We start from the raw sequence: 22,046 nt of genomic DNA, 5'->3' as shown, positions 1-22,046 counted from the left end.
TCAGCCTCCCGAGTAGCTGGGATTATAGGCATGTGCCATCCGGCTAGTTTTTGTATTTTTAGTAGAGACGGGGTTTCCCCATTTTGGCCAGGTTGGTCTCGATCTCTTGACCTCATGATTCGCCCACCTTGGCCTCCCAAAGTGCTGGGATTACAAGGGTGAGCCACTGCACCCAGCCAAAAGATATCCTTAATATTTATCAATTTTCTAGTTCTTTGAACTGTACTCCAATTTTTAAGAATTCATTTTTCAAATAAAAAAGGAAGCCAATGTATAATTATTTATACACTAGGTAGCAAAATTGAGTTACAGTTTAGTTATACTTACTCCTATTTTCTTCCTAATCAAGCAATATTTTATCAATAATTAATTTCACATGGACAAGATCAGGGAACCCATTTGAGATTTTATTCAATAAAAGAAATAATAGGCAGGGCATGGAGGCTCATGCCTGCAATCCTAGCACTTTGAGAGGCTGACGCAGGTGGATCAACTGAGGTCAGGAGTTCGAGACCAGCCTGGCCAACATGGAGAAACCCCATCTCTACTAAAAATACAAAAATTAGCCAGGTGTGGTGGTATGTGCCTGTAGTCCCAGCTGCTTGGGAAGCTGAGGCAGGAGAATAATTTGAACCCAGGAGGCAGGGGTTGCAGTGAGTGGAAACCATGCCACCGCACTCCAGCCTGGGTAAGAGTGAGACACCATCTCAAAAGAAAAGAAAAAAAAAGAATGAATGGGAACAAGGATAGGAAGCCATGTTTTTAATTGCAGATATAGTGTGGTAAGCTGTAAAAAAAGCAAGACTTTCACAACTCACCATTAGCTGATTTTAAATCAGGGAGGATGTGATTCACAAAGAACTCAGTTAGGTTTACAAGTTCATTTGCTTGTGTAATTCCATGCTGAAAAGCAAATTCATAACATGGTAAAATAACAAAATACCTGTATATATCTACATTAGAAATTTAGGCAAGTTTAGAAAACCACATTAAAAATGGAGATGAACACTTCAAAACACAAACTGCTTATGTATAAAATGAGACTGTACTGGCTGCGTAGAGGAGCTCACGGCTGTAATCTTAACACTTCGGGAGGCTGAGGCGGGTAGATCACTTGAAGTCAGGAGTTCAAGACCAGCCTGGCCAACACGGCAAAAGCCCGTCTCTACTAAAAATACAAAAAATTAGCCAGTGTGGTTACATGCACCTGTAATTCTAGCTACTCGGGAGGCTGAGGCACAAGAATTGCTTGAACCCGGGAGGCAGAGGTTGCAGTAAGCTGAGATCTTGCCACTGCATTCCAGCCTGGATGACGTCTCAAAAAAAAAAAAAAAAAAAAAAAAAAAAAAAAAAAAAAAAAAAAGAGCACTTCAAAACACAAATTGCTTATGTATAAAATATAAAATAAGACTATACTGTCCAGACATGGTGGCTCACACCTGTATCCCAGCACTCTGGGAGGCAGAGGTGTAAGGATCACATGAAGTCAGGAATTTAAGACTACCCTGGCCAATATGGTAAAATCCTGTCTCTACTAAAAATACAAAAATTAGCCAGGTGTGGTGGTGCACACTTATAATCCCAGTTACTTGGGAGGCTGAGGCAGAAGAGTCACTCGAACTCGGGAGGTGGAGGTTGCAGTGAGCTGAGATCGTGCCATTGCACTCCAGCTTGGTGACAAAGCGAGACTCTGTCTCAAAAAAGTAAAAATGTAAAATAAGACTATACTAATAGACAATAAACTTTCCAAAATTAAAGAACAGCTAAGTTTAAGTTAAGCATATTTTATACAGCGGATCTCAGCTAAGGTAACAAGTGGGGCATTATCAATTTTCTGGTCTATAAGAAACTTAAGTGCTCAATACATCAACATAAAGCCATCTTCAGAGATTATATAAATCTTAAATCAGAATTAATAGGTTATCTGGCAGAGTAGGCTCTATTATCAGAGATGTTATTTCTTTTTGACTTGTGTGGGTGTCACTGATGTCTGGTTTTAGAAACAAAACCACATTAAAAATATTTACCTTCTGTGTTTGGGCTTTTGATGCCAAAGATGTCACTAGGTAGATGGCTGCATCTTTGTGTTTCCAGTTGACAGATGGATTTTTTGCATATTCCTGCAGCATGGAATTAACATAACCAGAGAAGATTCCTGTCACGGGTCCCTCAAAAAACTTGCATAATCCTCGTACCAGATCACAAGCAGCCCTGCGTCTAGTATCAATATCTATGAAATGAAAAGAAAATATATTATGGGGAAAAAAAACAACTAACAACAAACTGACCCAATTTATAAGAAAACAAATTGCCTGGAATAATTTGGCTATGATTGTAGAAAGAAAAAAAAAAGAACAAAACACAAACGGCCACCCAATAGCTATCAGCAACACAAACAATGAAAAAAAAAATCCCCTAAGAAATACAAAATCAAAATGAAACTAAAGCGGTCACAGAATCACAGAATTTTGATAAATACTAACTATGTAAGAATAGACATATGATTCAACTTTTGATACTTTCATGCAGGTCATATAAGAGCTTTTTAAGACAAGCTGAAGAAGGACAACAGTTCTCAATGAAAGCCAGCTGAAAAAACACCCTTATTCTCAATCCCACTTCTCCCATTTACTAGAAAGAGAACCACCTTAAAACTGGCTTGCAAAAAGACTAGTAACTAAAAAACCAAAATACACACCAGATCCTTCCAAATCTCTCCTTATGTACTCCTCAGAATTATCTTCAAATGCTTCTTCATCAGCAGCTACAAGGAGAGATATTTCATTCAGATAACACTCCAAAAGACGTCACTGTACTTTACAGCTGAGAATGCAGAAGAGTATGTAGAACTGCCTTGTTCTACAGCAAAGAATTCTTTCCCATCAGATGACTACTTCATATACTCTTAATCATTATCTAGAGCAGCAAATGCTACCCTGAAAGGTGAGGTATTAGGTAATTTACACAACTGTGAGACAGGCTCACTTGTTCTAAATGTGACAATTTCCCCAGAATTGGATTACACCTGCAACTGTCAAAAATGTTAGGGGTCAATATCAGAATGCCAGCTTTAAATTTCACCAAATAAGATTAAAAAACCAACAACCTAATTTTAATCACTATTATTTCATTAAAGTCATTTCAACAACAAATAAGTAGAGTGGACAATGTCAGATCTGGCCGGCATGGTGGCTCATGCGTGTAACCTAGCACTTTGGGAGGCTGAAATGGGAAGATCGCTTGAGGCCAGGGGTTTAAGACCAGCCTGGTCAACACAGCGAGACCTCATCTTTATTTTTATCATATAAATTTTAAAAAATAAAAATCTATCTACCCCACCCCCCACCCCCCCACACACACACACACTTTGGAGAGAGGGTCTCGCTCTGTCACCCAGGCTGGAGTGCAGTTGTGTGATCATGTCTCACTGCAGCCTCCACCTCCTGGGCTCAAGCAAAACTCCCACCTAAGCCGCTTGAGTACCTGGGACCACAGGCACATGCCACTATACCCAACTAATTTATTTCTTGTAGAGATAAGGTTTTGCCATTTTGGCCAGGCTGGTTTTGAACTCCTGGGCTCAAGTGTTCCTCCCACCTCAGCCTCCCAAACTGCTGGGATTAAAGGTATGGGCCACCACACCCAGCCAGATGATTTATCCTTTAAATATATTTTAATGAAAACACAACAGGAAATAAAATCTCATGCTATATTGTCCTTAATTTCCTTATTTTGTTCTAGACATAATTTGAGAACCACTGATCTAATAACTATTTTGATATAAAACACAATCCTGGCCGGGCATGTTGACTCATGCCTGTAATCCCAGCACCATACACAGCACTCCACCCTGGGTGACAGAGCAAGACCCCTGTCTCAAATAAATAAATACACAAAGCCAGCTAAAAATTTAGTGAAACAATAAATGAAACAAAATTAAATTATTTCTCTAAATAGAGATTCCAGGTAGCTTATCGTCTTTTTTTTTTTTTTTTTTTTTTATTATACTTTAAGTTCTAGGGTACATGTGTATAACGTGCAGGTTTGTTACACATGTATATTTGTGCCATGTTGGTGTGCTGCACCCATCAACTTGTCAGCACCCATCAATTCATCATTTATATCATGTATAAAAAATATGGAACGCTTCACGAATTTGCGTGTCATCCTTGCACAGGGGCCATGCTAATCTTCGCTGTATCGTTCCAATTTTAGTATATGTGCTGCCGAAGTGAGCACGCTTATCGTCTTAATGTAAAGGAATTTTTGAAGTCTTATTTAATATTTCCATGAGAAAACCTTCACATGGCACAAGAAAACTCATTACAGATACTACATTTTGTGTCTTGGTTTAGAAAATAAGAAATAAATGATATACAAGTTTTATTCAGTAATAAATGAATTAGACTGAATATATTACAAATAACAAAAACTTAGTAAATATATACTAATATACTTTTGCCATAATTACCTCGAAATTCCATGTTAGGCACAATAACCTTTTCACAGATACTTGTCAGCGTGTTCTGGTCCTCAAATAGATTCTTATAATGAGGTCTCTCACAAACTGAAGCCAGAAATTGAATTGCATTACTTACCAACTGGAACAAAACACAAAAACAAAAATATTTTTAAAAGCAAAACTCAACAGCTTATTTCTTGGGGGAGATAGGGAGAGAATGTCTTCTAATTATTTTTCTCCACCATCATCTTACCAAATCATATTTAACCTCTTGACCCGTTGTAACTAGTAAATTCCAGATGGCTGTAACAAAACGAGGCAGGTATCGCTGGAATTCCTCATCGTACTTTTGTGCATAGAGTGCAGCATTATCACAAATCTGGGATTTTAAGAGCTCCAATAAGCCGGCTTCCTCTTCATCCTCACATAAAAGAAAACAAAAACTCCAACATACAACTCTAATGCTAACATAAGTAAGAGGAGTAACTGAAATTCCTGAACTAGACTCATTATCAATTAAATCCAAATCAAATCAGTTATTGTAAACTACAGCTATGTCACCATCAATCTTTTCACCAAGTCTTTCAAATAAGTTGCTGAATTACAAAATATTTCCATACTAGATTCAAACAGTATATTCTGGCCTAGTGTAGTGGTTCACGCTGGTAATCTTGGCCCTCTGGGAGGCTGAGGCGGGAGCATGGCTTGAGGCCAGGAGTGTTTGTTTTCTTTTTTTTTGAGACGGAGTCTTGCTCTGTCGCCCAGGCTGGAGTGCAGTGGCGCGATCTCAGCTCACTGCAAGCTCCGCCTCCCGGGTTCACGCCATTCTCCTGCCTCAGCCTCCCAAGTAGCTGGGACTACAGGAGCCTGCCGTCACGCCCGGGTAATTTTTTTATTTTTATTTTTTTAGTAGAGATGGGGTTTCACTGTGTTAGCCAGGATAGCCAGGATGGATCCCAAAGTGCTGGGATTACAGGCATGGGCCACTGCGCCCGGCCAAGCCCAGGAGTTTGAGTCTTGCCTGGGCAATACAGCAAGCCCCCAAAATAAAAAAAAATCATCTGGGCATGGTGGCGCACACCCATAGTCCCAGCTAGTTGGGAGGTTGAAGTGGCAGGATCACTTGAGCCCACCCAGGGTGGTTGAAGCTGCACTAAGCCATGATCACGCCACTGCACTCCAGCCTTGGTGACAGAGTGAGAGGGGAAGACATCAGAGGGAGACCAAAAACCAAAGCCAAAACCAAAACTCCCTCACACTGATTACTCAAGGCATAAATAGGGATGTAAAACGACACAAGGTAGCACATAGTTAACTGGGCAAAAAGGTCCTTGTAAGAATTCTATCCAAAAAATTTCCTTGACACTTTTGTGTGAAGAGAAGTTTTGTTTTCTGAAGTTTTCCCCCCAATGGACTGAAATAATTATTTCATGAGAGCTACATCTTTTAAAGTTCCTATTAATATAGTCAAACTCTGAGACAAAATCTGTTGTACTTCAGAAAGAAATCAAACCTGATTTGAATCACCAATTCTAATTTTTAGTTTATTTGGTATTGAAGTATTCTTAATATTTTGTCTTTTATCTCTTCGGAAAGGTCATAAATATATTAACAAATGAGTAGCACAGAATAAGTGTTGTATGTTTAAAAGTACACAGTATAAAACCTGTATCAGAAATCTTTACAAATTACGATATTTTACCATTTTCTCTCTTTCTTGAGCTGTGGAAAATTTTTTCTTTTTTTGAGACGAGGTCTCCCTGTGTCTCCCAGGCTGGAGTGCAGTGGCATGGTCAAAGCTCTTTGCAGCCTTGCCCTACTGGGCTCAAGGTCAAAGGATCCTCACATAAGCCTTCTGAGTAGCTGTGACCATTAGCATGAGCCAACATGTGTGGCTAATTTTATTTTTATTTTTTGTAGCAATGGGGTCTCCTTACGTTGCCCAGGCTGGTCTTGAACTTCTGGGCTCAAGGGATCCTCCCACACTGGCCTCCCAAAGTGCTGGGATTACAGATGTGAACCACCGTGCCCGGCCAGACGATTTTTAAAAAGGGGCTACCATTATAGAGTTTTAAGTTTTCTTAGTGTCTTCAATGAAAAATAATTTTATTTCATGAAATACCCATAATGTGACTACTTTAAAGCCTCACTTTCAATAATGTAATGAAACAGCCTTACCTGTATACTATGGCTTAAGCCAGGCCCATGGTAAGAGTAATTCTGTATACTGCACATACCAAACATGTAATATCAAATAGAATCAAATATTATTATAGTATTGAAATTTTATCTTTTAACAAAGCAAGAGTAAATAGGTTTCCAGATTGTAGCCAAATAACTCTTAATGAAAGAAAAAGACCACTCAGGCAACATTTGAAATACTTACATCAGTTTGTAAAAGCTTATTATCCAATGTTAAGAGAGTATGAAAATTATTCATCCAAGTTTCCATATTATCTTCAAAAAATTCAGGGAGATCCTACAGAATAAACACTGACTTGAAACTTTTGATTAAAATATTAAGAACACTACTTTTATAAGTTCCTTTACCATGTGGACAAACACCATGTGGACAAAACATTTTATACATAGGCTTCACAGCCTGAGCATTACCTATTCTGACAAGAATTCTCTGCTCCAGCTACATCTGGCAGCTACATAAAGCATTCTGACTTCCGCCTCTGTTTGTATGCTATAAATGATGCCACCTCTAGTTCTTGTCCTAATCTAAATCTTCCTTCAAGGTTCAGCTAAGACTATATGAAGACTTTCCTTACAAAGCTCAAACTCACTGCATACTAATACATCCCCTCTCTTTTCTGAACTACATTTATTGTAAGATGACCACCAAGGCAGACAAACTAATTGTCTTATAGTTACTGATTTCTTGTGGCATAGTACTGCCTTCTTAATGAGGGTACAAGTCCCCTGAGGGCAGATTATGCCTCTTTCCTTGGTCTCCCTGCCAGACAAGTTATCAAGAGCTTCATTAAACCTGACTTCTCAGAATTCAGACGGTGTAAGCAAAAACAGTAGTACTCATTTAAGTAAGAACTTCTCAAACTGCTATCCAGCTGAACACTGATGTGGGACATGTCCTTTTGGGCTGTTCATCTCCTATTCTAGCTAAAACAACCCAATTTCCTTTTGGGGAATGTTCTCCCTACCACTATGAGTTTATTCATGTTGTGAAGATAAGTTCAGGTACTGGCTACAAACAATGAATGGGCTAGGTCCTCCTTGCATCGCAGTATAGCAACAATCTGTACCAATTAACACCCCTTTCTTGGTCCTGAATCTTGAATTAATGATTAAGAACAGAAAAAATGATTGGAGGCCACTATCTCAGTAGCAACAGGGTAACTAGGCATTCCCTGCTATAACCCTGTGGCTATGTTTCCTCTGAAATACTACTAGTTCTTACCCCTTTCAAAGTCTGGTACTTCAAGCCTTTTGTCTCCCTCATATGGCTTCCAATACAAGTCCTTTTGTATCAGCTGGACAGCAACCCCTAACCAAAACATGATTCCCCAAATGTTAATACCCATATAAATGAACGAAAGAGGAAGGCCTCAGAAATCTAGCTTCTTAATGCCGTCAGTAAAACAGTGTACAGGGTGACTCTCCAAGAATGAGTTAGGATGGGGGGTTTTGCTAACCTACCAGACACAAAAGAATACTGCTTTTTTCCATGAAACATCTCATTAGCATCTGTAGGAACTATATCATAAAACAGAAGACTATAGATAAATAGGGGGAGTCAGAAAAAACCTTTTCTTTTAGAAAAATCAATGCTGGCAAAAAAGTCTCATCAAATAGAAAGAAAACTCTCTATTTAACATCGAAGAGTAAGAACCAAAAGCAAGAAATCAAATTAACTTACCTGAAAGTTTAAACTGTAGAACAATTTTGAGATCAGGATCAGAGAAGAAAACAGAATCCTCAGGGCAGAGGCATCATTTGCATGGGTACTGCAAAGTTCAATAGTGGCCTTGGAAAGGAATTTAGCAACACCGTTTTAGTGCATCGTAAACCCAGCATGCTGATCTTAGTGAAACAGCCTTGCACTAAGCTGAGACTATTCATACTTCTTCTCCAAAGTTTGGCTTTTATTTACTTTTTATTTACTTTTCTGCACCCAGGATGGAGCGCAGTGGCACAATCTCGGCTCACTGCAAGCTCCGCCTCCTGGTTTCACGCCATCCTCCTGCCTCAGCCTCCCAAGTAGCTGGGACTACAGGCGCCCGCCACCACGGTCGGCAATTTTTTTGTATTTTTAGTAGAGATGGGGTTTTACCATGTTAGCCAGGGTGGTCTTGATCTCCTGACCTCATGATCTGCCCGCCTCAGCCTCTCAAAGTGCTGGAATTACAGGCGTGAGCCACCATGCATGGCCTTGGCTTTTAAATAATATACAGTCACTTAAGAGATTGTGAGTAATAGTTCAAGTATGTACTTTTGAATTGTTCATAATGGCACTAAAAAGTCCAATGCTAATATTCTGAACTACGTTTTCCCAATCTGTGCATATATAAAAATATATTACACAAAACTCTCTTTTTTTTTTTTTTTGAGGCAGAGTCTCGCTCTGTCGCCCGGACTGGAGTACAGTGGCCAGATCTCAGCTCGCTGCAAGCTCCGCCTCCCGGGTTTACGCCATTCTCCTGCCTCAGCCTCCCGAGTAGCTGGGACTACAGGCGCCCGCCACCTCGCCCGGCTAGTTTTTGTATTTTTAGTAGAGACGGGGTTTCACCGTGTTAGCCAGGATGGTCTCGATCTCCTGACCTCGTGATCCACCCGTCTCGGCCTCCCAAAGTGCTGGGATTACAGGCTTGAGCCACCGCGCCCGGCCTACAAAACTCTCTTTATATGCTCTTATTAAACAATTCACCTGCCACTTGGTATTTAGGTTGTTTCCAATTCTTTATCATTCTAAATGCAATTAACAGGTTTTACTGACCAAGTGCAGTGGCACAGGCTCTAATCCCAGCGTACTGGGTGAACTGCTTGAACCTGGGAGGCGGAGGTTGCAGTGAGCAAGAGCAAAACTCCATCTCAAAAAAAAGAGAAAAAGCAGCCAGGCGTGGTGGTGTGCACCTGCAGTCCCAGCTACTTGGAATGCTGAGGTGGGAGAATCACCTGAGCTTGGGTAGTTGAGGCTGCAGTGAGCTATAATCATGCCCACTGCACTCCAGCCTGGGCAATGAGAGTGAGACCCTGTCTTTAAAAAAGAAAAAAGTAGTTATGTATTTCTTTAAATCTTATAGGATTCTCGCAAACGCCAAGAACACATTCAGGAAAGTATCCTGTAAACTGTAAAATAATGTATAAATATATAAATTAATTAAACTCCAAACATAGTCAAATAAAAATATGTTTAGAGACACATACTCAAATACTTGGGTGAAATGGTATGATGCTTGGAATTTGCTTTTACAATATTCCTAAGAAAGGGAACAGAAAAAATAAAACGTTGCTAACCATTAAATTTGTGTCACAATAGATGGGAGTTCACGATACCATCTCTATTTCTGTGTAGGTTTGAAATTTTTCAAAAGAAATGCTCTAAACATTATCTATCAAATAAGCTTTCAAAGCGTTCTCTTAACACGTATACAAACATTCAAGCTATTTAAAGCATTAATTTAAAAGTATCATCAAGATGCATTCCATACCTTAAAAAGATTAGTCAAAGGCAAGGCAAAGGCATCCAGAACAAGTTTAATTTCAGTCCATAACTCATTTGACTTAAATTCATGACGGTATCTAGAAAAGCAAGGTAAAACAGATACATTTACAAGTTTTTTTTATTTACTTACTTTAGGTCTTCAAGGAGAGATACTGATTGGACATCTATGGATAGATGGTTTTCTGAAATTCAAAGGGAATTCTTGCTTTTTGTTGAGACGGAGTCTTGCTCTGTTGCTTAGGCTGGAGTGCAGTGGTTTGATCTCGGCTCACTGCAGCCTCCACCTCCCAGGCTCAAGTGATTCTCCTGTCTCAGCCTCCCGAGTAGCTGGGATGACAGGCACATACTACCACACCTGGCTTTTTTTTTTTTTTTTTTTTGTATTTTTAGTAGAGACAGGGTTTTACCATGTTGGCCAGGCTGGTCTCAAACTACTGACCTCAGGTGATCCACCCACTTTGACCTCCTAAAGCGTGGGATTACAGGCGTGAACCACCATGCCCAGCCAGTTTTCTTTTTAAAGAAATCAAGCAGTTTATTAAGACTAAGTATTTCATAGATAATAGAGCAATAATCCTAGTTGAGAAGTAACAAACACAATAGAGAAGCTTCAGCTCTCATTCCAGGATGATCACATTCAAAGGAATGACAACAGTCACAAAAACATAACTGTTTACACAAGCAAATACCACTTTAAAAAGTATTTTAAAAACATCAATCTATGCATTAATACCTTTTAAATAATGAATGTGCTGTACGGAGAACTCCATTAATAACATGGAAATCTCCACTCTGAAAGCGATTCACCATTTCTGTCAGCAAGTCAGGCCATTTCTGTGGAAAATCTTCTCTGCCAATAATGCTAATTGCATCACTTAACTGGGAGAGGAAAAGATTAATTAGATGAGAGCTTTACAGAGGAGCCCATGTAAAAAGCAGAGCGACATTACCTGCTTCTGAATTTGCTCTGGGCTGCTAAGCATCAAGTGCACTATGTTGGCTTTAATGGCCACTCGATCGGCTTCACAAATTTTGTTTGGTTCATCTTCAACCTAAAAGCAAAGCAGTAACTGAGGAAGTAACACAAAATCCATATTCATATCCTTATGATTTTAGGTAAAACATAACTTTATTTCCTAATTTTCTAAGAAAACAGATGAAGGTTTGGTCTTTAGTTTCCCTCTACATGAATGGGTCACAGATTCCTTCAATAATCTGGTGACAGCGTGAACCCTTTCCCCAGAAAAATGTACATTCCCTCCCAAATGCAAATATTTTACATATAAATTAGTGAACTTCTCTTACTCCTTGATGCCAATTAAGAATTTCCATTTTAGGCTGGGCGCAGTGGCTCACGCCTATAATCCCAACACTTTGCAAGGCTGAGGCAGGTGGCTCACCTGAGGTCAGGAGTTTGAGACCATCTTGGCCAACATGGTGAAACTATGTCTCCACTAAACATACAAAAATTAGCCGGACATGGTGGCAGGCACCTGTAATCCCAGTTACTCGGGAGGCTGAGGTGGGAGAATCACTTGAACCTGGGAGGCAGAGGTTGCAGTGAGCCGAGATGGTGCCAAGCACTCCAGCCTGGGCAACAAGAGTGACTCTGTCTCAAAAAAAATTCCCACTTTAGGCCAGGTGTGATGGCTCACTGAAGGTCAGGAGTTTGAGACCAGCCTGGCCAACATGGTGAAACCATCTCTACTAAAAATACAGAATTAGCTGGATGTGGTGGTGGGCACCTGTAACACTAGCTACTCAGGAGACTGAGGCAGGAGAATCATTTGAACCTGGGAGGCAGAGGCTGCAATGAGCCAAGATCACACCATTGCATTCCAGCCTGGGCGACACAGCAAGACTCCGTCTCAAAAAACAAACAAACAAACAAACAAACAAAATTCATTTTATATGTAAACTAATCAGGACACATAATTAAAATCTTTATAGATATATGCTACTTAATCCATACACATCCCAAAAGCTTCAATTTAGCTCTCACTTTAGAACAAAAATCTTACCAATTTTTTTTTTTTTTTTCCCCAAGACTGGGTTTCCATCTGTTAACCAGGCTGGAGTGTAGCATGCAACCTTGGCTCACTGCAGCCTTCACCTCCCAGACTCAGGCAATCCCTCCCACCTCAGCCTCCCAAGGAGCTAGGACCACAGATGCACACCACACATGACCACACCTGGCTAATTTTAATTTTTTTGTAGAGATGGGGTTCTCACTTTGTTGTCCAGGCTGGTCTCAAACTCCTGACTTCAAGCAATCCTCCCATCTCAGCCTCCTAAAGTCTTGGATTACAGGCGTGAGCCACCGTATCCAGTCCTCTATGAAAATTTCTTGACCATTACTAGTTAGAATGCATCCTAGATTATATCACCCAAAGAGATTCTAGAAGTCTCACTAGTTTTACAAATCAAAATAGAGGGAGAGGGCTGGCATGTCTACCAGTAGAGATGGACTTTTAAACATTCTGAGATTTAAAAGACAGTATCTGGCTCTATTACCCAAGCTGGAGTGCAGTGGCATGATCTCAGTTCTTTGCAACCTCTGCCTCTCAGGCACAAGCGATCCCCCCCCATCTCAGCCTCCCTAACAGTTGCAACTACAGGCATGCACCACCATATGCCTCGCTAATTTTTATATTTTTTGTAAAGATGGGGTCTCACTTTATTGCCCAAGCTGGTCTTGAATTGCTGAGCTCAAGCAGTCCACCCACTTCAGCCTCCCAAAGTGCTGAAATTACAGGCATGGGCCACCACGCCTGGCCTCTAAGATTTCTTTTCTTTTTTTTTTTTTTTTGAGACGGAGTCTCGCTCTGTCGCCCAGGCTGGAGTTCAGTGGCCAGATCTCAGCTCACTGCAAGCTCCGCCTCCTGGGTTTACGCCATTCTCCTGCCTCAGCCTCCCGAGTAGCTGGGACTACAGGCGCCTACCACTTCGCCCAGCTAGTTTTTTGTATTTTTTTTTTAGTAGAGACGGGGTTTCACAGTGTTAGCCAGGATGGTCTCGATCTCCTGACCTCGTGATCTGCTCGTCTCGGTCTCCCAAAGTGCTGGGATTACAGGCTTGAGCCACCGCGCCCGGCCTAAGATTTCTTTACCACTCATGGTGATACTTGAGAAATCATACAGGCTTAAAACAATATTTACTCTCTCTTTTATGGAGTGAGAAAAAAAGTAAGACTCTAAGAAGTTTTTGAGCGGTTTAAAGTTGACTTTTTAAGATAAACTGATGATTTTTGTCAACTGCTAATACTTTGTAACATCTGCTATCACTACAAAAAAGCCTCATCTTTTTCTCTATCATGAGCCAGGCCTTCTCAACCTTAGCATCACTGACATTTTGGCTCAGATAATTCTTTGTTGTACGAAGCTATCTTGTGCACTGTAGGATGCACAGCAGCATCTCTGGCCTCTACCCACTAGATTCCAGTAGCAATCCCCCAGTGTCTCCAAATACACTGCGAAATGTCCCCTGGTGAGCGAAACTGCCCCCAATTGAGAACCACTGTCCTAAGCTAAGGGAAAAAATGCCTGTTTCTTAATTTATAATTTATTAATCATTAAACCTGTTATAAAATAGGTTTAATCTCAAAATTAGAATATATACATATATATATACATATATATATATACATATATATACATATATATATCCCACAAGACGTAGGGCAAAATACCTTATCAAAAATTTGAAATCTAAATTATTTTAAATTCTGCAAATTTTCTATGTATCTGATTTCTTCTCAGCTTTAATTTTCCAATATCAGAAATCACTTCATTTATTCAGACTGTCTTCCCACAATGTCTCGTCACTAGGCGGTGAGTAAAGTGTAAATTCCAAACATAATGGAGATTAAGACCAAGTCTCACTCCCTAGCAACCTGAGGTATGAAGCTGGACAAATTTATATAAATTCAAATGAAATAACAGAAGCTTTGGAAAAAGGTCCTGTTTAACTTTATCTTTGATCCATATCTGAATCCTTAAGGCTAGAGTACAGTGGTGCAACTATAGCTCACTGCAGCCTTGAAGTCCTGGACTCAAGTGATCCGGCCACCAGAGTAGTTGGGACTACAAGCATGTGCCTTATCTTTGAAGAACACTGCTTATATAAACCTTATAAACATACAGGGTATTAAATTATGTATTCACAAAATACTTACAATTCTCCAGTTCCTTTTAATATAGTTTTTGAATGTTACTGAAGCACATACTTTGATAACATTATCCTGGGACTTTTCCAGTAATGTTAAAAGCAACAGTGGATAATTCTGATTTCCTTCCACAGATTCAAGAAATTTCTCAGCTGTAAAAGAATTTTCATGTTAGACGACTAAGATAAAAATCTTTCCACCTAATATATGTATCATATACATATCAAAAAAAGAGAAAAGATTAGGTTATTTGTGGGTCTACAGGGCTTCACTTTTCTATTAAATGGATTCTATATAATGTTACATTAAACTTATATAATGCCTCACTGTTCAAATCACTTTACCATCCATTAACTCACATGATTCTCACAAACCTATAAAGTGGCCTAATTGGATGATCATCTCATCTGCAAGAGAAGCTGCTTCCCAGAGAGATTAAGTGACTTCAAGACTTCATATACCCATGTCTTATTCCAGAAAGGAGTATTATTAGTACTATTAGTACTAATATTTCTTCTATAGGCTAGTGATGAAGAGCAAATGAGTCAATTCATCCTAATATATTATTATTAGCCATATGGGTCCAGCGATTTACATATATATGTAAATATATATTATTTATATATATTTATATTTATTTATGTATAAATATAAAATTTCATTTAGTCGTCACTATTACCCAGAAAAGTAGGTAGCATTTAAAAAATCAAGGCACTAAGGTTAAGCAACTTGTTCAAGATCACATAGCTAGGCTTCACCACTGAAAAAGTTTTAGTGCAGTCCTTATTCTACCTTATCAGCTCTAAGCTTTTTTGTCGAACTAAAAAAAAAACTAAAAATTTCTTAATACCAGCAATGAATTTATCCAAAAAATTTACCAATATATTTTCAACCCAGATTACATTCTGGGATAAATTTCCTGGGTTTATCACGTGTGATGGCAGTACAGTATTTCTCTTAATTTTTTCCTATCTTTAGCTTCATAAGGCAACACCAAAGATTCTAATATTTTTTGAAAAGTTGATTTCATGTATCATTTAACACCTTCCCTCTTTCTGATTGAGTCCCAAGAGTTTCACTGACATTTTCAAACTCTCCCTGCTTTGTGCTTATCTTGTTTTTTTTGAAGGATGAGGACTGTTAAACTGAAAAATGTTCTTTAGGAGGGAACATACTAGCGTTTTATATGAGTACAGAATGATTTGTTTCCTCCACATAGTAGCCAGCATTTTGTACAGGGCAACACACTACATACATGATTTGAGGAAAAGCCCATGTAAATTGCCAAGTCTGTTTCCTAAATTGTAATAAATACCCAGGAAGTGAGTTTGAGTCTGTTCCTTTCTGTGTTCATTTCTTTCAACTTACCACAATATTCATATGCATATGTTTCTGCACACTCAAGGAGTCTCAACAAGTCTAGTTGAGTCAGTCTTGTCAGTCAGTCTCAATCCCTGAGAAATGCTATGTTTCCAACTTCCCAGAAACACCAGATTATTTTTACACTCTGTCCTGAATTCATAAAGCAACAGAACCCTTGCCTCATACACTATTTAAAAAAAATAACTGGCCGGGCGCAGTGGCTCGCGCCTGTAATCCCAGCACTTTGGGAGGCCAAGACGAGCAGATCACGAGGTCAGGAGATGAAGACCATCCTGGCTAACACGGTGAAACCCCATCTCTACTAAAAATACAAAAAATTAACCGGGCGTAGTCCCAGCTACTTGAGAGGCTGAGGCAGGAGAATGGCGTGGACCCAGGAGGCGGAGCTTGCAGTGAGCCGAGATTGCGCCACTGCACTCCAGCCTGGGTGACAGAGCAAGACACCGTCTCAAAAAAAAAAAAAAAAAAAAAAAAAAATTAATAGTGTTGGCAACGGCTTTCTTTGAAAGTCTAAGAAGATTAGAGGCATTAACTTCCCTTTATCCAGGAACACATTACTTCTTTACACACTAATAGAAAAACTAATTTTCCGTCTCAGAAACCACGAAGACTTTTCCAGAATAGGATAGATGCATTAACATGTTCATGATTCTATTCATCATATATAACACACATTCTCTTTCTCATGGAACTCTTCCAAAATCCTCTATGAGCATGCACATTGGTAAGTTTTGAAGAAACAGGTTAAGAGCATTTTAATATGGCCCACATCAAGGATCAATAACTGCTCACAAGATATATCTGGCCCAGTAGTAGTTTGGTTTGCACTGTATTTCAAATTTTTTTTTTTTTTTTTTTTTTTGAGACAAAGTCTCACTCTGTCACCCAGGCTGGAGTACAGTGGGGGCAATATTGGCTCACTGCAACCTCCGCCTCCTGGGTTCAAGCGATTCTTGCGCCTCAGCCTCCCAAGTAGCTGGGACTATAGGTGCTCGCCACCACGCCTGGTTAAGATTTTGTATTTTTTAGTAGAGACGGGGTTTCACCATGTTAGCCAGGATGGTCTTGATCTCCTGACCTCGTGATCCGCCCACCTCGGCCTCCTAAAGTGCTGGGATTACAGGTGTGAACCACCACGCCCGGCCCCAAAATCTTTTGAAGTTACTTGCTAATATTTAAAACTGAGGGCACTTCATATAAATATCCTTATTTTTCAAGCAAAATTGGAAATCTGATCTTGCAACACTTGTCTGAATCCCCAAAATTAGCTAGTTCCAAAAAACACTTGCCACTTAACCAGGGCATGTATTCTCCTGATATTACCAGTCTCTATTTGGCCTAGCTCCCTCATTTAACTTAACGTCTGAGTCCTGTGAACACCTGAGTTCAAAATTTTATTTCTAAGTTTTTAATAGAATCTGGTCAGATTCAAGAAAGAAAAAAAAAAGCTCCAGGTCTTAAAATATGTTAGTTAAATCAAACCCAACAGAAAACTAAGAGACAGTAACTGATTATTTGGTTTCATTCACTTAATCACTTTTTAGGCAATTACTCTCTTTTCTATGCCCTAATTATTTTATCTCTAAAGCAGGCAAGTTTTAAGTGGGTATTTTGGAAAAGGTCAAAGACAAAGCATTCTAAACATGTCAGTACTTTTTATCCCTAAACTAGTACTTTTTAATCCCAGAAGATGCCAAATAAAAAGCTATTTTACTCAAAAAAAGAAACACACCATGGTATAGCAGCTGTAACACATATAAACTATGGCTGAGAACCAATCTTTTTTTTAAATATATTTATAAGGAGGCAGATAATACATAGGTTTCTCTCACCTCTCCTGAAGGAATTAATCAACCAAAAAACGTTTATTTTCTTTACCTGGACGTCGGATGGCAGGATCAGGATCAAGGGTTTTCTTTAAATATTCTGTTAGTGTTTGCAAATTTGCATCGCTGAGTTCCATTGCTATAGGATCTAAAATATAAAATGAGATTTGGGTAACTGGTCACTTAAGGAAAAAGTGATTTACATTTAAAAAAATCCATTTATATTATGGGTCCCTCTGAAAGTCATCCATCTGTTGTTTCTTGTATGGGCAATAAAGAGTTTATGTATTGAGACAAGAGTCCAGCAAATGAGATGTGTCTTTTTCCCCCAAAACAACAGTGAGACAATTTTGTGATAAGGGAGATGAAAAAAAATCCCAAAATTTCAAAAAGAAATTTCAAAAAGAAAAAAAAATTCAAATTTCAAAAAGAAAATTTTTTTGAAAATTCAAATTTCAAAAAGAAAAAAAGCTTAAGGACCGCTCGAAGTCATCAGGAAGTTTATACGATTTAATGCTATGGGAAAGGGCTTACAAAGGTTAAGAAAAAAAAATCACTGGAGGAACTTAGGAGCCTGGGCACAGTGGCTCAGGTCTGTAAATTTCAGCACTTTGGGAGGCTGAGGCAGGTGGATTGCTTGAGCTCAGCAGTTAGAGACCAGCCTGGGCAACAGGGCGAGACCCGTCTCTACCAAAATTACAAAAAAATTGAAGCCGGGCATGATGGTTCATGCCTGTAATCCCAGCACTCTGGGAGGCTGAGGCAGGAGAATCGCTTGAACCCGAGAGGCAAGGTTTCAGTGAGCTGAGATCGCACCATTGCACTGCAGCCTGGGCGGTAAGAGCAAAACTCCGTCTCAAAACAAACAAACAAACCCACCCAAAAAATTAGCCAGGTGTGGTAGTGGGCACCTTCGGTCCCAGCTACTCAGAAGGCTGAGGTGGGAAGATGTCTTGAGCCTGGGGGCAGAGGTTGCAGTGAGCTGAGATGGTGCCATTGCACTCTGCACTCCAGCTTGGGTGATGGAGCAAGACCCTGTCTCAAAAAAAAAAAAAAAAAAAAAAAAAGCCCCACAATAAGAAATTAAAATTTTAAACAGCAAATAAATATCCCACGTAAAGTTCTGAGATTAAAGAAACAATATATTCCTTCATGTACAACATGTAATCGCAAATACTACAAACAATGTGCTAAGAATTTGCATCTAAGGAGATAAATTCTAGAGTTCAGAAGATGACAGCTAAGATTATGATTCTAGAAGTTTTCATAAAGCTTAAACAAAACTAAATCATAGAATATGCTTGTAAGTGACCAAAAAACTTCACATCTAACAGATGACAAATTAAAAAAAAATTTTTTGTAGAGACACGATCTCACTATGTTGCCCAGGATGGTCTCAAACTCCTGGACTCAAGCAATCCTCCTGCCTTGGCCTGCCAGTGTACTAGGATTACAGGCGTGAGCCACCGTGCCCAGTCCACAAATTTTAAGCTAACTAAATGGCCTACGCCGATTTAACTAGTAAAACGTAGGCTAAGAAATACACAGTTCAAGAGATTTATTGTGCAACAAGGTGACTATAATAATGTATTGTATACTTGAAAAGTACTGGGTATATCTGAAGTGCTTTCACCACACACCACACACACACACACACACACACAAACACACACCCCAAGCATGTGAAGTAATATATATGTTAATTAGCAAGATTTAGACATTCTAAAGTGTACATATATTTCAAAACATGCATATCATAAACATATACAATTTTGTCAATTAAAAATGGAAAAAAAAGGAGTCTGAACCCACCCAATTAAAAGGAAAATGGAAAAAAAAAAAACAGAAACAGCACATACACAAAGTACAAGTGTCAGATGTGCATGATTACCAACAGACCACAAATCCTGGGAATCTTATCAATGGAGCTTTACGGTCTTCAACCTGTTGATGAGATGATAAAATTAGGTGCAAACTGAGGGAACTTTTTGGGGGTGACAGAATGTTCTAAAATTGGACTGTGGTGACACACGCATAACCTTCATAAATTTACTAAAATTTCCCAAACAGTTCACTTAAAATGGATAAATCTTATAGTACGTAAATTGTACTTCAATAAAGCTAATTTAGGGCGGGCGCAGTGGCTCACGCCTGTAGTCCCAACACTTTGGGAGGCTGAGGGGGGTGGATCACCTGAGGTCAGGAGTTTGAGACCAGCCTGGCCAACATGGTGAACCCTGTCTCTACTAAAAATACAAAATTAGCTGGGCGTGGTGGCGTGCACCTGTAATCCCAGTTACTTGGGTGGCTGAGGCAGGAGAATCGCTTGAACCTGGAGGCAGCAGCTGCAGTGAACCAAGATTGTGCCACTGCACTCCAGCCTCGGAAAGAGTGAGACTGTCTCAAAAACAAAAAACAAACAAACAACTTTTAGAAAACTCCACTTATGCTTAGATCCCATTAGGAAGCTTTTAGATATATAGCCACATGTAGATGGGAAAGTGGAGCCCTTTCAGGGAAATCATGCACCAAATTAACCAGAGGTTTCTATGAAAAAGAAGAAAAAAATTAAACACACACTTTTTTTAAAATGTAAAAAAGGTCAGTGGAAAAAGTTCAAGCATATCAAAATTCGATTTATGCAAAAAAAACTTCACATCTAGAAGAAAACAAAAATATACTCCAAAATGCAGAACAGTGATAACATCTAGGTAATGGCTATAAGGAGAGTTTTATTCTCTTCATACTTTTCTAATCTTACAATCACTTTTATCTATTACACATTCACAGTCAGGAATTTAAACAATTTTATTATTTTTTCAGACAGAGTTTTGCTCTGTGGCCCAGACTAGAGTGCAGGGGCATGATCATAGCTCACCACAGCCTCGACCTCCAGGGCTCAAGCCCCAACCTCCCACCGCAGCCTCTTGCGTAGCTGGAACTACAGGCGCAATCAACCATGCCTGGCTCATTTTTGTATTTTTTGTAGAGACAGGGTTTCACCATGTTGCGCAGGCTGGTCTTGAACTCCCGACCTCAAGCAATTTTCCTGCCTTGGCATCCCAAAGCACTGGGATTACAGGCATGAGCCACCATGCCAGGACCCATTTATTTTTAAAATGTCTATGACAATATGCAATCAAGTTCCTGTTCCTATTACGGAAGGAGCTTCCGTTCGAAAGACAAGACACAACTGAAATGCCAAGTACAGGCCTATACACCCTTTACTAAAGTGATGAAATCCAAAAATCAAAAAACTGAAAGTTTGTTTTTTTTTAAAAAGTTTGTGGCAAACTCACTTGGAAGCAAAACCAGCCTAAACTGCCTGAGGCTATCAACACAGATTTATCTCACTTAGTATGAAACTTTGTTTCACTAAAGAAATATCAATATGTTTGATTACAGGGTGCTACCCCAAGCCCCACTGGGGATGTTGTATAATCCACAGTACGTGCATCGAAAAAAAATCCCAAATTCTGAAACATTTGTCCTCTGAAGTGCCAAATGAATCACAAAGACAGCACCTTAAATGTTAGGAGGTTAAGAAGGGAGTCACGGGGTTATGTGGCCATCCAAGAGTTTCCCAGGGCCTAAGCCTTGAGCTGAACCTTGAAAAATATGTATATCTGAATAGGCAAAGTAGGACGAGGGCACACCTGCCAAAATAAATTGTGTGAGCAAAGTAACAGAGATGGGAAGAGAGAATAGTGGACTAGGAGATCAAGATCAGATCATATAGTTCCTCCATATTTGGCTGAAGGGTGCCATGATTTAATGTATGGGGAAGCCACGAACGTTTTCTGAAGTGGGTAAAAATGTAATGAAAGTGGAGTAAGTGGAGTAGAGGACCTTTGGGCTGTTAATGGTTTGCAGAATGGGGGAGGTGTCACATGTATGAACTAGGCACACGATGCTAGATGTTTTCATAGGCATCGTATCATCTATTCCACACAACCATTTTACACACAAAGAAGGGCACTCAGGTTGACTAAGTCACACATGGTTAATAAATAAAGATCAGATTCAAAACAGTCCAACTCCATAGGTCTACCCTCTTTCCACTACCCAAGGCTGCCTCTTAGGTGGAAATGACAGAGGACTGACCTAGAGTGAAAGCACTCACAACACAATAGAAAGGCTGATGTGAAAAGAGGGCAGCCAGAGGACAACTGAGCAGCAGGGAGCCAGAAAATAAGAAAATATATCTAATGCTGTGCTTATGTAGGGCACTCCCCAACAGCCAGAAACCCCAACCTTCTAAAGAGAATTATCTGTATTCTACATGCTGCAGTCCTTCCCCTTAATTAGAAAATGTGTTTATCACAGGAAGCTAATGTTCTGACTGACTGAGTAGATCCCACCACCTACCTAATCACTCCCTCTAATCCAGGGTGTACCACTCTATAGGTGTGAAAATCAAGTCCCATTAAACCACACATACAATCTATTGAGAGGCTACACCCTTTATGGTTTTTTTTATGTCACAAGTTTGGAAAATGTTACACATTATATCCTGCCCCA

General features: G+C 39.5%; 1 protein-coding gene and 1 non-coding gene across 2 annotated transcripts in view; both read right to left on the bottom strand.

The window, feature by feature from the left end:
- Positions 1–22,046, bottom strand: part of CSE1L (chromosome segregation 1 like) — a 48,058-nt gene that overhangs the window by 17,972 nt on the left and 8,040 nt on the right. Inside the window, exons 2-13 of the mRNA XM_010383865.2 lie at positions 17,578–17,673; positions 14,326–14,468; positions 11,102–11,203; positions 10,885–11,030; positions 10,138–10,228; positions 8,346–8,453; positions 6,849–6,941; positions 4,716–4,883; positions 4,472–4,601; positions 2,699–2,764; positions 2,028–2,230; positions 819–903 (exon numbers count right to left, since the gene is read on the bottom strand). Of these exons, the coding sequence (XP_010382167.1) occupies positions 819–903; positions 2,028–2,230; positions 2,699–2,764; positions 4,472–4,601; positions 4,716–4,883; positions 6,849–6,941; positions 8,346–8,453; positions 10,138–10,228; positions 10,885–11,030; positions 11,102–11,203; positions 14,326–14,468; positions 17,578–17,662 (1,420 nt within the window). The 5' untranslated portion in view covers positions 17,663–17,673. The remainder of the gene's footprint in view (positions 1–818; positions 904–2,027; positions 2,231–2,698; positions 2,765–4,471; positions 4,602–4,715; positions 4,884–6,848; positions 6,942–8,345; positions 8,454–10,137; positions 10,229–10,884; positions 11,031–11,101; positions 11,204–14,325; positions 14,469–17,577; positions 17,674–22,046) is intronic.
- On the bottom strand, positions 4,133–4,239 carry LOC115893130. Its single transcript, XR_004053070.1, has one exon. It is a non-coding gene; the product is annotated as a U6 spliceosomal RNA (small nuclear RNA).

Source organism: Rhinopithecus roxellana, chromosome 13, assembly GCF_007565055.1.
Source record: "Rhinopithecus roxellana isolate Shanxi Qingling chromosome 13, ASM756505v1, whole genome shotgun sequence".
NCBI classification, from domain to species: domain Eukaryota; kingdom Metazoa; phylum Chordata; class Mammalia; order Primates; family Cercopithecidae; genus Rhinopithecus; species Rhinopithecus roxellana.
This window is presented reverse-complemented; position numbering and strand designations above follow the sequence as displayed.